The sequence below is a fragment of the Halichoerus grypus genome, chromosome 1, assembly GCF_964656455.1.
Source record: "Halichoerus grypus chromosome 1, mHalGry1.hap1.1, whole genome shotgun sequence".
Lineage (NCBI taxonomy): Eukaryota > Metazoa > Chordata > Mammalia > Carnivora > Phocidae > Halichoerus > Halichoerus grypus.
In genome coordinates, this window is record NC_135712.1 from 202,362,138 (window position 1) to 202,379,596 (window position 17,459).

Sequence of the window (17,459 nt, forward strand, 5' to 3'; positions counted from 1 at the left end):
AGGATGTGCACTTTTTCATTGTTAATCAGCATTTCAAAACTCACCTCCAAGAAAGGCTGCACCAATACATACCTATAGACAAATGTGAGTAAAGGCTTGCATATTCTCCGTGATTTGAGAATTTTCATTTGAGAAAGACAAGTTCCATGTGGTTTTTTTTGGTATATTTTTAAAAACCTTCAACACTGGGTATGGTACTCGGCTTGTAATGGGCTCCCAGATGCCTGCTGTTGGGTAAAGAACAGGAGAAAGACTGCCCTGCAGCAGCCCAGAGTTACACACGCACCGGGCACACACACACACACTCACCCTCACGTGTGCCCACCCTCTGCGTGCACACACATGCCTTCACTAAGCCTCGTGTTCCAACCTGAGCACTCCTTTCCCTGACTTAACTAAGCCATAATGGAAGGTGAGGAGGTAGCCTCTCCCCCAGCCTGGGCGTCAGAGGATGCCGGGTCCTGTGTGTCCCTCTTGGCCTGCTCCTGGTCCCCCTCCTGGACCATGGGCACTTGGGGGACAGCTGCGGAATAAACCTGACACAGGAACAGAGTGTCTGCTGTGCTCTCAAAGGGCCATGCGCGGGGCCCAGCAGAGGGAAAGTTCACGAAGGTGAGTTCGGGAGGATGTCAGGCAAGTCCCTGAGGGCCAGGTGTCAGACTCTAGGTTTTATCCGAGGGTGCCCGGGAGTTGTTGTAGTCTTTGAACAGGACTGGAATGATGAACACAGTGTTTGAAGGTGGTCAGCTTGCAGGTGTGCACGGTGGATGGGGCAGAGAGAGGGATTTCCTCCACGGATCGTGGAGGGCAGGGGAGGGGTGAGCGCAGCAGGACCCAGGAATGGCATTAAGGGAGAGGATGGATGGTGAGTTGATTGAGGAGGTAGAATCAGTAGGATGTGAAAACAGAGGGACCTGAGCAGGAGGGCGTCCATTATCTGCTCTGGGCAAAGAGAGATTAGGGGAGCAGGGCCCTGTACCAAGACCAGGCGGTACAGGTTAATTGTAGAGCAGACTTAGGGCCCGTCCAGGAACCCCCAGCCGCTTAGCTTCAGCTGGCGTCTGCAAGGACCAGAGGAGGGTATGTGCGCCCCAGGAGCCCCGTCCTGGTTGAGCACGGGAACTAAGACTCACTTCCGGTGCCCTTGAAGATCACGTAAGGTTGTGATGGAGGCACTGATGGAGGGTCCCTCTCCCTCGGCTCTTTCAGAAAGCACCTCCCTGCGACCCAGAGGGACTGAGTCCCCACACATGAGGAAAATTCCTACAAGGATACCTTTTGAGCTCCTTCAGTTTTCACAAGTAAATCTATGACAGAAAAGGTCAATCCATGGGGCGCCTGGGTGTCTCAGATGGTTAAGCGTCTGCCTTCAGCTCAGGTCATGATTCCAGGGTCCTGGGATCGAGCCCCACATCGGGCTCCTGGCTCAGCGGGGAGCCTGCTTCTCCCTCTCCCTCTGCCTCCGCCCCTGCTCATGCTCTCTCTCTATCTCTCTATCTCTGTGTCTCAAGTGAATAAATAAAATCTTGAAAAAAAAAAAAAAAAGGTCAATCCTTTATGCAGGGAACAGGAAAGGGACAAGTGATACATAAATGCTAGGGCTCCACTCCTTTTTCATTTGAACATTTAAGTCTGTTAGTAGCTGATAGTAGTAAAGGAGCCTGTTCCCAAGAAAACACTTTAAACTTTGTTTTTCTGGGAAGTCAGAACTAGATGGACATCATCACCTCCTTCCCAATCCCCTGCCTCCTCCCTCCCCTCAGGGCCACTCCTCCGCCCCCCATGACTGTCCACCTGTTTCTTTCTCTGTGGTCACAGACACTTCTTCTGTCACTGAAGAAACAAACAAAATTCAGCTCCTGCAAGACCACCCTCCTCGGCTCTGAGCCTCGCTGTGCAGCCCTGCAGCAGGCTTTCCCTCCCTGCACTGCCTGGCTCCCACCGTCCTCTGGAGCTTTCTGGTCAGCTTCTACCCCCCCAGACCCTACAGCGCTTTTGCAGAGGTTAACAGCAGTCTCCTAATGACTAAGCCCTTCACCCCCGTGACTACTTCTGGTTCTTCCTTGACCTACCTGATCATGCGTTCCATCTCCTCCTTTGCCTATCCCTTCTGTTGGTTTTCCAGCATTCAGAGGCCATGGCCTACTTCTCATAAGTAGAGCTGCGTGCACAGGTGGATACATACAGATGTCCCAAACACACCACATGCAGATGACACATGAATATCTGTCTCCCACCCAAACTGGTCCGTCCATCCCCAACTCCCAGTAAGCAGCTACCTCGCATCTGTGCTTGGCCGGGTCAGGGACTCAGGATGGGTCAGGCCACTCTGCACACTGTGCTTGGGAGAATGTGGTGGCATCGTGACACTGCCCATATGACCTTGGGAGGTGCCCTGGCCTCTTTCTCTCACACCCATATCCGGTGCTCAGGGATCCTGGGGACTCTCCCTCTGGCTGTCCCGTGTCCACCTGGACAGTGGCAGCTCTCCCCACTGTCTCCTCTGCCCATCCAGCCCTGCCCCCAGCGGGCGCCCCCTCTTAGCCCAGCTGAGGCCCAGCCTCCCAAGTTTTAGGGCCAAGCATGTCTTGTTTTTCTGTTTAAAATCTCTAAGTGGATTAGTTCATCTTTTCTGGTACCCTCTAGATCAAGCTTTTCCTCTCTGACTTTTTTTTTTTTTTAAGATTTTATTTATTTATTCGAGAGAGAGTGAGAGAGAGAACTTGAGAGGGGGGAGGGTCAGGAGAAGCAGATTCCCGGCTCAGCGGGGAGCCCGATGCGGGACTCGATCCTGGGACTCCGGGATCATGACCTGAGCCGAAGGCAGTCGCTTAACCAACTGAGCCACCCAGGCGTCCCTCCTCTCTGACTTTATAGCAACAGTTCCCCTCCCTGACATACATCGTCACAGCACAGCCCTGTACTGACACCAGGCTGCCGTTCACATTCATGTCCACGCCTGTGCTCGTGTGAGCATCTGGAAGTGTGCCCTCCCCTCCCTTCTAGACACACAGCTCAGGGCTTTGGGCTTCTCCAGTGCCGGGTGCCACCCCAAACCTGCCCCGCCCAGGCCTCCCATGGGTGCCCGGCTGTGGACTCTTAAGTTCCGCCCACATGGCTGCGCTGAACGGTGGCCTGTGTGCACTCCCTGGACTACAGGCCTGTGTGGCATCTGGACCACTGTCAAAGTGGGTAACTCGGCGTCTCTTACCAGATAAAAGGAAACTTTCCTTTCCCCTCAGGGGTTCAGATAGGATGCCAGTGCTAATAACCTGTTGTGGTTGTTTTCCCTCAGACAGTGGACACTGATTCGGTCTCATCTCTCTTATCTAGTGTTAAGCATCCGTGGCATTCAAGAAGAAGGTCCCCCCAGTGCTCAGCTCATGAGGCTGGATAACATGCTGCTGGCCGAGGGCGTATCCAGGCCGGAGAGGCGAGGAAGAGGAGGATCGGCGGCAGCGGCCAACACAGCAACACCAGGTGGCTGTCCAAATGACAATAGCCTTGAGCACTCTGACTACAGGGCCAAGCTGTCCCAGATCCGACAGATTTACCACTCTGAGCTAGAGAAATATGAACAGGTGATCTTTCTGCATGGAAGAGTTTCTATCATGTGAATGCGCATTTGTCAAAGCAAAACATGGAACGCTAACCACCTTTCTTTTGTGGCACAGACCAGAGAGTACATGCACTTGGTCTCATGGCAGAGGTAGCTGATTTTGCTGGAAACCCTTTGCATTCACTTCTCAGTAGCCAGCCTGTGTGGGAGCTGCGGGGTGGGCGGCAGGTGGTTGGTCCCGCGTGGAGCCCCGAGCCAGCCTGCTGGGTAGTCACAGGCTGGCACGTGTGTCCCCACCCCAGGCCTGCCGTGAGTTCACCACGCACGTCACCAACCTTCTCCGGGAGCAGAGCAGGATGAGGCCCGTCTCGCCCAAGGAGATCGAGCGCATGGTCAGTGTCATCCACGGCAAGTTCAATGCCATCCAGATGCAGTTGAAGCAGAGCACCTGCGAGGCTGTGATGACCCTGCGTTCACGGTTCCTCGATGCCAGGTCAGGCCCTACATACTGCCCATGACCCCAGGGTTGGCTCTTAAGAAGAAGAACCAAATTGCAGCTGGCTTGGGTTTAAGTTCTGGGGGCCTCCCAGCCTGTCCTGGGGCTCCAGCTGTGGCCAGGGGTGCAGCCCTCACACAGCCTCTTGGGAGGCGATCAGAAGTGCTGACCTTGGGGCACCTGGGTGTTCAGTGGGTTAAGCATCTGCCTTCTGCTCAGGTCATGATCTTGGGGTCCTGGGATCGAGCCCCGCATCAAGCTCCCTGCTCAACAGGGAGTCTGCTTCTCCCTCTCCCCCTGCTTGTGCTCTCTCTCTCTCTCTCAAATAAATAAAATCTTAAAAAAAAAAGCGCTGACCTCTAGGAAATCACATATGGGGACACAGGGGCGTCCCTAGAGGCTGGGGTGCACACTGGCTGAGGCTGAGAAGATGGGTCTTTGCAGGCGCAAGCGGCGGAACTTCAGCAAGCAGGCCACCGAAGTGCTGAATGAGTATTTTTACTCCCATCTGAGCAACCCTTACCCCAGCGAAGAAGCCAAAGAAGAGCTGGCCAGGAAGGGCGGCATCACAGTGTCCCAGGTGATGGGCCTCCCTGCATGGAGGAGGGGGAGAAGGTCGTGTCCAGTGAGGAGGATGCCCAAGGAAGTTCATTAACTGTGTGGAGCCCGTGGGTGGAGTGTGAGGTCCCTGAGGCAGCATCAGTGGAGTGTAGAGTCTGGCCGTCGGGACCAAGCACCACACTTGTATCCCAGGGATGTCATGTGCTGCATGAGAGAGCTGAGCACGTGTTAGCACAGGAGGAGAAAAACAACTTGGAGCAGAATTAGGACTGAAAGTGATAGACCAGCTCTCACGCCAGAGTACCAGTTCAGCTGTACTGGGAGAAGTTCGGATGCACGCATGCTTGATTGTTTCTCCAGCGGTCCAGAGCACGTGGCAGGGTTGTGCAGTACCAGGCAACACCTGGCTGCACGTGGAGGGTGGGTGGGGGTGCAGATTGGAGATGAGACCTTGGCAGCCTTGGGAGGCCCTGGCAGTCTGGACCTCCAGTGTCCTCAGTGGAACTGGAAGCAAGGGAGGGGGACCTGAGGGGAGAACCCAAGAAACATCTCAGAAGGTTTTAAAGTGGGAATGGTGGGGCGCCTGGGTGGCTCAGTCATTAAGCGTCTGCCTTCGGCTCAGGTCATGGTCCCAGGGTCCTGGGATCGAGTCCCGCGTCGGGCTCCCTGCTCCGTGGGAAGCCTGCTTCTCCTTCTCCCACTCCCCCTGTTTGTGTTCCTGCTCTCGCTATCTCTCTCTCTGTCAAATAAATAAATAAAATCTTTAAAAAAAATAAAATAAAGTGGGAATGGCGAGTACAGGCGGCTCACGGGGCAGGGGCAGGCCACACTCCCGGGGCAGCACCCCCCGAGCCTCTGGCAGCAGGGCCGACCACGCCAATGCTAGGTCACTGATCATCACCCACTGTGCACTTGAAGAGTTTCCAGCCCAGTCTGGCTGCCTCCAGAGCCCGTGCCCTTAGCCAGAACTGTGTCCCGGCCCCAGCCAAGTCCAGCTGCGACAAGTCCCGGGGCCCCCCGGCAGCAGAACCTTGCAGGTGTCGCAGTCCCATCTGACTTCCATCACCCTGGACCGCTCTGGCGTCCTCGGCACTGAGGCCAGCGCTGAAGCAAGGGGCGCACCTCTGGGGCCTCAAGGCCCCGAAGAAGCGTGAGGCGCCGCAGCTTGTCTGCCACCTCGTGCAGCTGAGGAACAGCCCGATTCGTTTCAGGCTCTGGCGCCCCTGGAAGGCAGATGGGTGTTGGGTCTAGACTTCATCTGAGGAGAGGGTCAGTTGCCAACAAAAGTTTGAAAAGCACTAGCCACGTTCCAGTGACTTCCCCTCTGTGGTTGGGCCCTAAGACTCCCCCCCACACACACCGACCAGCAGCAGAGTTCTGTGCTGGGAGCCCCTTCCCCACGGTGGCGGGTCCACCAGGTCTCGGGACAGCATGAAATGGCTGACAGTTGAGGGGGGGCTCTGAATTTAGGGTGCAGATGTGCAAGCTGGGAGGTCCACCTAAGGAGAAGGTAATGGGGGCCCCCTGAGGGCAAGGGGTATCACACATGAGGCCACAGACGTTTTCAAGCTAGAATCAGCTGCCGCTGCAGCTGAGGCCTGAGGGAGAAAGGAGCAGGGTTGCCGAACCATGGATGGGGAGTCGGGCGGAACCTGGGCACCAGCTGCAGCGGGCTTGGCCGGATGGGCCAGAGAGACTGGGCAGGGGCGGCTGGTGGCTCCGGGCCGCACTGACCGAGAGGCTATCTGAGAGCCTGGGCCGTGTCTGCACCTGCTTGACGTGCCCGTGTTGGGGTGCTCCCCATGGACAGGGCGGACACTGGCCCGGGACCAGCTCTCCCCCAGCCCCTGGGTCCCCCATCTGCCCAGAACAGGGCCAGCCTCCCTGCCTCGCCCACATGGGAGGCTTGCCGTCTGCCCCCCTAAAATGCCAGTTGAGTTACCATGGAAAACCGCTTGCTGCCATTCCTCTGCAGACTCAGTTCCACAAAGATGTTCCAGCACATTCCTTGTAGGTAGAGGGAACCAAGTGCTGCTCTGGCCACCCTCACACCCGGGGGCAGGCGGGAGGAGACACTGCGAGGGGCAGGAGCACACACGGGGCTTTTTCGTTTCATGGCTAACATGGGGAAGATAACGTGGAGCACCTGGGTAGGGACATTAAAGAAATACATTTTCAAAAAAGAAAAGATCATCAAAACCCTGCCACTGTTATTTCTGTTGGTTAAACCACACATACGTCACTGCAGGGCCCCAGGCCTTACTTTGGGATATTGAAGTGTTTCCAGTCGTGCCCATCTCCATAGGAAGGCACTGGCCCAGGGGCTTACTGATTCTGCCCCCAGGGGAAATTTTCATTGTCACAACCCTTGGGTGGGGTGCTGCTGGCATCTGGTGGGTGGAGGCCAGGGGTGCTGCTCAGCACCCCACAGCGCCCATGATGGCCCCGCAACTGAGAACAACCCCGGGGAGAAGCCCTGGCCTGGTCCTGGTGCAGGTTTAGGGTCAGCTGGGCTCAGCCCCGCTCGGCCCCGGGGCTCCTGCACTTGTCGAGCCTGCTGGCTTGTAGGATGGCTGTGACCGTGGCTGTCCCCAGCTGCTCTGAGGACGTGACAGGCACTTAGCTCAGCGCTTGGCTCCTCCCCACTGCCCTCTCAGTTCGTCCGTCCGTGTCATCCTTTGAGAAGTTGTGAATCTGATGTGGTCTTTCCTTAGACTGAATTCCCAGGAGTGGGGTTACTGGGTCCCTGGGGACGCGTGGCTCCCTGGCTCTCACTTTCCCTAAAGATCAATCCAGAATTTAGTCTGTTCCTGCCCCTGCAGGGAGTGGACGCTCGGCTCTCCACATGTCAGACATGCTGTTTCCTTCCAGCTCCTTCCCGCTCCTGTCCCAGCAGCACCTGGTAGGACAGGCCGGCTCGAGGTGACCTCCACCCACTGTGGCCATTTCCTTGGGTCCACGGTTCAGTCAGCGCCGGCTTCTTGGTCCCGGCCTCTTGCCCAGCCCCATTGCTTCGTGTTGCCACTCAGAGATGTTCCTCCTGGCCGTGGGAGCATGGGTACCTCAGAGAGAGCCCACCGTATGTTCACATTATCTCATTACTGGGTCAGCTTTTCCAGTGACTTCTTTCTCTGTGTGTCCACAGGTCTCCAACTGGTTCGGCAACAAAAGAATCCGATATAAAAAGAACATGGGGAAGTTTCAAGAAGAGGCTACCATTTATACGACTAAAATGGAAGTCGACACCACCAAAGTCGGGGGCCTGGGGAGCCAGGCTAGCTGCCCATCAACACCCAGCCCCGGTGAGTGAGGCTTCCCAGCCCAAGGACTGTCCTTCATGCGTGGCCACTGAGCTGCGCGGGAGGGGGCTGCAGGAGACCTTCTCTCTGGAGCTGAGGCCGGTGGGAGCTGCATTCCTGGCTGAGGGGCTGGCAGATCCCACCTGAGGAGCCTCTGTCACTTTGGGGGCTGGAACACTTGTCCTGACACCTCCCACCCCTTCTAGGTCCCTCTGGTCCCTTCCCGCTGACCAGTGCCAGGGATGCGCTTATCACCCTGCAGACACTGGCCTCTCTCCGCCCCGCCCCTGCGGGAGGCAGCTTGCGGTCCCAGGTGAGTCTCAGGGCACAATCCAAGGATGCCCTTGGGGTCCCTGACTCAGTGTTGGGGCAGAGATGCAGAGCCCAGGTGGGTGGTGGGTCCTGGCAATGGGCCATCTTGCCAGCCACCTCTCAGCCTCCACAAGGCTCTCTCAGAGGCGCCAGCAATGAGGAAGGGCCCACTGGGTACTTTGTCTGTTGTCTTGATGACTACAGGTTGGCCGAGTGGCCTCAGGGGCATGGCTCTGTGGGGCCCACTTTGCAAAGACCTGCGCCCTTCACTCCCAGTCCCAGGACTCAATAACTCCCAGTAGCTGCTGAGTGGTGGGCCCGACGCAAGGGCTGTGGCTGTTGGGAAGGAGCCCTCCCTCCCAGCGGGCATCTGGACCCTCAGTGGGGGGAGGGGACAGGCAGACAAGGCTCTGACCATTGGAACATGGAGCCCTACTAGGCTCAGACCCTCCACCACATCAGTGCCTTGGCCTTGCCAGCCTGCTGTCCCCTCACCCGGGGCCCAGCTAGGCCAGCGTGAAGATCCATTTTGGTGACTGGGAAGAAAATGAGCCAGGGATCACGGGCATCTCAGACATGCCCTCTGGAACTTTCTCAGGGTGTTAGGCAGTGTGTTGGGCTAGCCAGGATTGGGGGCCCCTATCCCTCTCGTGGCCCCTGGTGCCTCCCCAGCATCCCGCCGCCTGTCACCAGGGCCTGGCCCACAGGCAGGGTCATCCCAAGAGGCCGCACAGGTATAGCTGTGATGTGTCCATGCGGGGCCAAGGCTGGGTGGCATCGGCAAGGCCTGAGCCCACCTTTTCCTTCACAGGAGTGTACCCTCCAGTGCCGGCTGACCCCCACTGATTCACCCGCAGCCCCTAGGTGGTGCAGGGAGTGGATGCCTGCTGGTGCCACTTGGCAGGACCTGGTGCAGGGCCACGCGTGCGCCATCGCCGCGGTAACCCCCCAGCCCATCGTGAGCACCTGGGCAGAGCAGGGAGCTCTGGCGCCACCAAGTGGCCCAGCCTCATCTTGCTCTGTGCCTTCCTGGGGCTCAGTGCCTCAGGTATGACGGGTGTGAGTATGAGAGTGGGGAGCTGAGAGACTAGGTCCATCCTTACCCCTAGAACCAGCCCCAGGAGATCTGGAGCTGCCTAAGTCCCGACGGGGCTTCCCTGGACCATGCGGCAGGGTCCTATCCAGCCCACAGAGCAAGTGGAATGTCCTTGGTCTGGTGCTGGGGGGGCACAGTTGCTCTTTCAAGAGAGCCGTCCCGAGGGCTGAGGCCGCCTGGCCGGAAGCTATCGCCTCCACCCTGTGACCCGAGGAACGTCTGGGCTGCCCTTTGGCTGCCAGTCCCACACCTGGACACTAGCCTGTCACCCCTCAGTCCTGTGGACAGAGCCCTCCCTTCACCACCCATGGCCCCCTTCCCAGAACACAGGCCTGCGGGTGTCCTTCGAGGGCAGGGTGTCCCCCTGAGGCCGGTGCTCATCCCAGCCTCTTCCAGTCGGAGGGGCCGGGCACCCCCGTGTCCCGGGATGAGGCAGCCCTCTCAGGAATACAGCAGTCTGTCCGTCTGTTCACCTGACCCTGGCCTCTGAAGTGCCGGTGCCGTGGCAGCGCCGGGGGACACGTGGCGAGGGAAGAGCTGAGGCGCGGAGGGGCGGGGGCAGGGTCCTTGACCTGGTGCGACCAGATGAGGTAGAGGGCACCAGCCGGAGGGCCCGGCCTGTAAGGGAAAGTGCGAGAGAGGAAGGGGAGGAGGGACTCGGGTGGCCGCCTGCCAGCTCAGGAGGAGCCGAGTGAGCCCTCAGGGTCACATGCCGGGTGTGACATCTGCACACCTGGGAGCAGGTGGCTCGGACGGAAGCCACCCTGCAGCGCGGGTTGGGAAGGGGAGTGGCCCTGCTCTCGTGGGCTGCAAACAGGCCTCACCACGGAGCAGACCGCCCTCGAAGAGCCATTTTCAGGGATGTTTTCCACTGCAGTTGGTGGGGGGGGGGGGTCCTGTGGACAAACATCCTAAGGCCGTGTGTACCCGCCACTGTCCCCACACCGCAGACAGAGCCCCTGTGCCTGGGAACTGTGGCTGCTACCCTTCTGCCTGCCCAGGCAGACCCAGGGTCCAGCCGGGTTTCCAAGCCCTTCTGGCTCACTGCCTCCGGCCGTGATGATTCAGGGACCGTCATCAGCTCCAGGCCGGACTGGGTCTGTCTCCCCCTCAGAATGTGCAGAAGCCTTGGCTGCACCACAATGCCACATCAGTCCTTGACCAGAGCCCTGGCGGGTGGCCAGTGGAGCCCCCTTCCTGCTGGGGAAGCGCGTCCCTATCAGGGCTCAGGCGGCAAGGCCAGCTATGACCCAACAGGGCCCGTCAGTCCCTCCGCTGGCTCCTGGCTCCTTTTCTGGGTCCTTCTCGGGGGATGTGGGGGGGGGGGCGGGCCATCCGTGGCCTTCTGATGCTCAGTCTCTGTCTTTCAGGCCCGGGGCGGCTACCAGGGAGCCGCCCGCCCAGTGTCCGCTGCTTCGTCTGCTGGAGACCCCGGCAGCGTCAACTCAGATGCATCTAATTAAGTTTTGGGGACGAGCAGAAAAGCAGACTGGGTGGCCTGCCATGGTTTGCGGGCACTCGAGTCTTTACTGCGCGTGCAGCTGATTATTACCTCAAAAACCCAGAAGCGCAGCAGGCGGCGGGCGCCATCCTTTGCTTGCCGGCCGGGCCCTGAAATGGGCTGAGATGCTGCTCATTTTCTCAATTCAGTTTGGTTTTTTAATAGTAATTTTATGCTAAGACTGTGAATTGTTTCTTCTAGGACTTGTCACAAAGTCTCCCATTAAAGTTTTGGACTTATTTTCACGTCGATGTTGTTCACACCAGATTTGTTCCTGGCGATGGCAGTGCGGGGCGGGGCCGGGCGGCGTGGTGTTGGCGTCGCGGTTCTGTCCTCTCCTGTGTCCCTTCATGCGCCGGCCCCCCGGACACTGCCTTCCCCACTCTCTTCTGTCGCCTCATTCCATATGCTCTTGATTTCCGCCTGCGGTGAGCTCCGAACTTCCCTGGGGGTTGGGTTTGTATTTTTTTCTGTTAATAGAAGTTCTACCATTCTCCACTGACACCTGGCCAGGGTTTTCCTCCAGTGAATGAAGCGCCAAGGCAGGAGCCTCTTGGCCTCGGCGCTGAACGTTTACCTGGTTCCCATTTTACAGCTGTGGCCCACGGTGCCGCTCAGCTCGGTGTCTCTGTCCCTGGCTGGGTCTGCTCAGGTGCCAGCTGAGGACCAGCCCTGCATGTGCTCCGGGCTTTCCTCCTCGCAAGGCTCGATTTGGGTTTTCTGTCGTCTGCAGTGGGAAGGTGGCAGCTGACTCGCTCCCCTGTCCGAGGTGCCGGTCCTCAGGTCCAGCCGGCCCGCCTCCTGGCTTCCTGCAGCCCAAGATTCACTGACAGACCAGGGCCCTGCTTGAGCGAAATGACATTCCAGAGAAAAAAAAAGAGAATAAACATGACCAGAAGTCTGGGGTGGGCTCAGGGCCAGCCTCTGGGAGAAGGTGCCTTTTTCCCCTTTCTTTTTTGCTTCCTTCCTTCCTTCCTTCCTTCCTCCTTCCTTCCTTTCTTAGAGCACAGTGGGTGGGGAGGGGCAGAGGGAGAAGCAGACACCCTGCTGAGCAGGGAGCCCAACTCGGCCTCAATCCCAGGACCCTGGGATCATGACCTAAGCCAAAGGCAGACGCTTAACCCACTGAGCCACCTAGGTGCCCCTCTCCTTTCTTTTTATAAATTGTGATAAAATATATGTAACATAAAATTTGCCATTTTAGCCATTTTAAGTGAAGAATCCAGTGGCATGGATTACATTCACAACGTGATTGTGAAATCACCACCTGTATCTAGTTCCAGAACATTTCCTTCACTCCAAAGGATACCCAGTCCCCACGAGCAGTCACTCCGCAGCCCCCTCCCCCAGCCCCTGGCAAGCACCAATCTGCTTTCCGTGTCTATGGTCTTGCCTGTTCTGGACGTTTCCTGTCAGTGGAATCGTACACTCTGTGGCCTTTTGTGACAGGCTTCTCTCACTCAGCGTCAACGTTTGCAAGGTTCACGTTGTGGCGTGTGTCAGGGCTTCATTCCGTTTTATGACAATAGCCCACCGGAGAAGGTGGCTTTGAGACGAGACCTTAGGGAGGTGAGCCAGGGGGCGTGCAGAAGGCGGGGCGGGGAGGCTGGGCACTGCCCTAGGTGCCCACACAGCTGGGACGGGCGAGCGGGGCCAGCCGGTGCAGTGGGCGCCACGGGGGCTGGGTCTTCACAGGCCTCCCAGCTGTTGAGCAGAGAGCCAACTGCGGGAGGGGGGGCGGTTAGCAGGTCCTGTGGTCACCCGGGAAGGGGGGGATGCAGGCAGGGTTGGGCGGGGTGGGGTGAGGACATACCTGACTTGCTGTTGAGTGGGAGTGGGGTGGCCTGAGCCACAGGGAGAATAGCTAGGATGCCAAGGGGCGAGGGGGAAGGTAGCTCAGCTGTGGACCGTCAGGGTCGGGGTGTCCGTCACACAGCTGGATGTATTGGTTGTGTTCAGGAGAGAGAAACGTGAAAGTCCGGACGAGAGCGGACGTCATGGAAGACAGAAGGCTAGATTCCAGGAGCAGAAGTGACGGCCAGGCGGAGCGGCGTGCGTTGAGTGGGGCGATGGGACCACCCAGTGCTTCGAGAGCACAATCGGGTGTGGAGGAGATGCCCTGCGAAGATGGCCAGGGGCCGCGCCACGTGGGAGGGAAACTGGGGCAGCGAGCCCTGGGGAGGTCTTGGCGGTGGGAGAAGGTGGGCTGCGCCAGGACAGGTCGTCTGGGCAACAGAGAGGTGTGAGGGAGAGGCGGAGGGTGCGGGCGTGGAAGCCAGCGAGACCCGGCGCTCCCCGGGAAACAGACAAAGCGCGACTGGCGGGTCCCAGGCGGGCGCAGCCGCCCTCCCACGGCTCGGCCTCCGCTCACGGGCGCCCTCTTGTGGCCACGGTGCGAATTCGGACCGTGCTTCTCTGGGCCACAGGCCTGGAGCTGGGTCTTTTGGGGGATTTTTAATTTGAAGGAATACTTTAGCTCAAATTCTGCACTTAAAGTCGCACTTTATTAACATTTTCTATTGTGCTATTCAAAACCGCCTAGGGGCGCCTGAAGGGGGCAGTCGGTTGAGCCTCCGACTCGTGTTCTCGGCTCAGGTCTTGATTTCAGGGTCCTGAGATCGAACCTCGAATCAGGCTCCCTGCTCAGCGCGGAGTCTGCTTGAGTTTCTCTCTCCCTCTCCCTCTGCCCCTCCCGCTCGTGCTCTCTTCAATCAATCAATCAATCAATCTTTTTAAAAAACCGCCTAAAATGTGGCCGCACAACAATCATCGAGCCATAAATCTTACAAGAGTGCAGAGGAGTCACTCGGCACCCCTGAGCTGGCCATGCAAGCGGAATGGGTGCTGATGGCGCCTCCATGCGACAGATGGGGACGTTGGGGCTCAGAGGCTTCGTGACCCGCGGATACCGGCAGAGCCAGGCCTGTGATCCTGAAGGCAGTACTCCTGGAACTGCTCATCCATGCAGCTGCTCAAGAGGGCAATTTTCTAGAATATATGAATATTAAAAATGCACACACTTTTCTCCTCAATTTCTCTTCTAAGAATTTTCTATAGATACATGTCTATAAGTATACAAATATATGTGTATGAGAAACGCAAAATGAATGCATTTCTCGCCACATTTTTTGTAACTGCAAAATATTGAAAACAATTGTCAATTGAAGACTGTTTAAATCAATGGTTCCCCAGCCATGCAGTGGAATACTATAAAACTGTTAAAAAGGCAGAAGTGACTTTTCCTCCATGGTGCATTAGTGTAAAGAGTACTGAGAGTGAGGGCGCCTAGGTGGCTCAGTCGTTAAGCGTCTGCCTTCAGCTCAGGTCATGATCCCGGGGTCCCGGGATCGAGTCCCACATCGGGCTCCCTGCTCGGCAGGAAGCCTGCTTCTCCCTCTCCCACTCCCCCTGCTTGTGTTCCTGCTCTCGCTATCTCTCTCTCTGTCAAATAAATAAAATCTTTAAAAAAAAAAAAGAGTGCTGAGAGTGAGACTTTATGTACATTTTTGAAATGGGGTGAGGGGGAGACTTTTATCCAAATATCTCTGGAAGGAAACACAAGTCACAGCTGTGGCCTCTAGGGAAGGAACCAGGGGCCTGGGGGTTGGCATGGAAGGCAGTCTCTTGTTTCTCCTTATACCCTTGGGTAGTTTGCATTTAAAAAATTCCATGGGAATGCAAGCTGGTGCAACCACTCTGGAAAACAGTATGGAGGTTCCTCAAAAAGTTGAAAATAGAGCTACCATACGACCTAATTGCACTACTGGGTATTTACCCCAGAGATACAAATGTAGTGATCCGAAGGGGCACGTGCACCTTAATGTTTATAGCAGCAATGTCCATAATAGCCAGACTATGGAAAGAGCCTAGATGTCCATCGACAGATGAATGGATAAAGAAGATGTGATACACACACACACACACACACACACACACACACACACACACAAAATGGAATATTATGCAGCCATCAAAAATGAAATCTTGCCATTTGCAACGACGTGGATGGAACTAGAGGGTATTATGCTAAGCGAAATAAGTCAATCAGAGAAAGACATGTATCATATGATCTCATCGATATATGGAATTTGAGAAACAAGGCAGAGGATCATAGGGGAAGAGAGGAAAAAATGAAACAAGACAAAATCAGAGAAGGAGACAAACCATAAGAGACAATCTCAGGAAACAAACTGAGGGTTGCTGGAGTGGAGGGGGTGGGAGGGATGGGGTGACTGGGTGATGGACATTGGGGAGGGTATGTGCTATGGTGAGCGCTGTGTATTGTTTAAGACTGATGAGCCACAGACCTGTACCCCTGAAACAAACAATACATTATATGTTAATTTTAAAAAATTAAATTTAATTTAAAAAATAAAAATAAATAAAAAATTCCAAAGAGGCTGGTGTAGGGACAGGAGTTGGAGCCCTTGAAACTCTGACCACTCTTCTCAGTCAGTCCTGCTCATTATCATCCCACCAACCTGGGGGCTTGGCGGTGCATGCATGATCAGGGGTTTCACCTGAGAGGGGACCCATCAGGAGAGGGAAGTGGAGGCCACAGCACCGGGAGGAGATGAGGGTGGGGGTGTCAGAGGTCCAGCCGCTGTATCCCGCCACCGACCACCAGGGGTCGCCGTGGCCCGCAGACGCTGCAGAGAACACAGAGCTGGGGGCCCCCGAGACCTGCCTCTCCCAAGGACATAAGACACCCCTCACCTTGTGGTTGTGCTGTCCAAGCGCTGATCCACGTAAAGGGCCGGGCTCAGGGCAAGGAACGGGATCTCATTCGTCACTATTACTGTTATTGTTACTCAACTTGTCTCTTCTCGCAATGCGTCTCTGTGAAGCGGGAATAGAAAGTACGGCTCAGGAGGAATCCTGTGAGCACATCGGCGCAAAGCGCTGAGGACGATGTCCACGTAGGGGGCGCTCTCAGAAGGTCTGGGCTATCTTGTCCCCATTTCACCGAAGGGGACACTGAGACAGGAACACAGGAGGCCGCTCGTCTGACCAAGACCGGCCTGGCTGTGAGTGCCGGATAAACCTGAGGGTGGACTCCTCCCATCTCCCTGCCCGTTCTCCATGCGGCCGCCAGAGGGCGACCTTACAACGTGAATAGGATCCAGGCCTATTTACTTACCTAGCCGGCTTTCCCTTCCCTCTCAGAATCCAATTCCCCCTCTGTCTTCCCCCCAGGGCCCAACAAGGTCCGTTTTTGGCGTTATCTCTCCCTTCGCCAACCTCCTCACTACCCTTTCCGTAACGCCTTCCCACCGCAGGGCCTTTGCACTGAGCGCCTGCCTGAGCGCCCTCTCTTCTTTGCGCTGAGCGCCTGGCTAACTGCTCTACCGCTCCCGGAGACTCTTCTCCCAGCCCACTCCCTCCCAGCCCTTCTTCCCAGGCCCTGACCTCTCCGAGTCCCTGACTCCCTACTGACTCCTCCCCAGGGGAGCCAGCATCCTGGGACTTCAGCCCAGCGAGGGGCGGCTGAGATGCTGGGGGAGTTGTCCTGCCTTGCATCTCATTCTCTTCTGGGGTAGAGATGGGGCAATTCCAGCAGTTGCGGGGGTTCCCCAGTTGCCTTGAAATCACGGGGAGGAGAGTGGACTGTGTGTCTCTAGAGACAAGGCTGCCCCTCTCCGGCCTCAACCTTATGACTGCCTGGTCGATGGGGAAGTCCTGGGAGGAGAGCTGGGCTCTGTGTGTGAGAGAAGGTCTCCGACTTCAGGCACCTCACGTTGGTCCTGGGTCGAAGTTTCCCGCAGGTTCCGGTTTAATTTCTTGATCTCTCCCGGACCAGGGCAGAGTTAGGGGACCCGGCAGGCACTTGGTCTCTGTCCACCTAGACCCCGCCCCTCACTGACCCACCCCCTCTCAGAGACCTCTTTCCCCCCATTTCCGACCCTGACTGTGGCCCCTCCCCTCACCTGACCCCTCTCCTCTGGTGGCCCCTCCCCTCCGCAGCCCCGGGTTCATCTTCTATCTGGGGTGTTGGGCCCGCCCCCTGATCCTGACCCCGCCCCTTCTCGCCCTGAAGCTCCTCCCCTCTGCTCCTGGCCCCAGGCCTTCTCCATCTCTAGGGAAGCCTTAAGGGTCATCTGGGACAGAGGGGAGGGCGGGAGACGGGTTCTGATGGCTGCCGCCCCTGGGCCCCGGAACCCCTCCCCAGGCCCTGGAGTCAGAGGGGCCCCGATCCAAACCTCTTTCAGGTTTCCCTCCAACCCTCCCTGCACCCCAGTCTCCCACCTCTAAGAACGGCCACAACCCCCCAGGGCCACTAAAGCTGTGATCCTTGAAATAGGGGGTTGGAGGCCCCCCCACATGGGAATTTGGAGGCTCCCTATGCCCAAGCCCTAGTTGAAATTTCCAGATTCCCTAGGCCAGTCCATGGGAAGATTTAGAGGGCTCCCACGTCCAGGTTGCAGAGGTATGTCCAGGCCCAAGTTAGGTGGGTGGTGGCAGTTTCAAGGTCCCCACATGCAGTTTCGAGATGGAAAGTCCTGATGGGCCCTGATGAGGGCCCATTCCCAAACCCTAGTAAAGATTTCTGTTCCCCTAAGACTCCAGGAGGTGTTTCAAGACCCTCACACCAGAGCCCTGGAGGAAGTCTGGAGGCCCTCAGACACTGGTGGGGA

At 57.1% G+C, this 17,459-nt stretch overlaps 1 protein-coding gene across 4 annotated transcripts in view; it reads left to right on the forward strand.

Moving 5' to 3' along the window:
* The window catches only part of PBX4 (PBX homeobox 4), a 34,546-nt gene extending 23,477 nt beyond the window's left edge, over window positions 1–11,069 (forward strand). For 2 of the 4 annotated variants that reach the window (XM_036093978.2, XM_036093979.2), the window contains exons 3-7: window positions 3,334–3,581; window positions 3,862–4,052; window positions 4,500–4,635; window positions 7,762–7,918; window positions 8,122–9,139. In XM_036093978.2, the coding sequence (XP_035949871.1) occupies window positions 3,334–3,581; window positions 3,862–4,052; window positions 4,500–4,635; window positions 7,762–7,918; window positions 8,122–8,519 (1,130 nt within the window). In that variant the 3' untranslated portion in view covers window positions 8,520–9,139. Of the gene's footprint in view, window positions 1–3,333; window positions 3,582–3,861; window positions 4,053–4,499; window positions 4,636–7,761; window positions 7,919–8,121; window positions 10,628–10,693 lie in introns of those variants that run through there. The other 2 variants (XM_036093980.2, XM_036093981.2) reach the window with 2 other exon arrangements.
* Window positions 11,070–17,459: the final 6,390 nt, after the last annotated feature.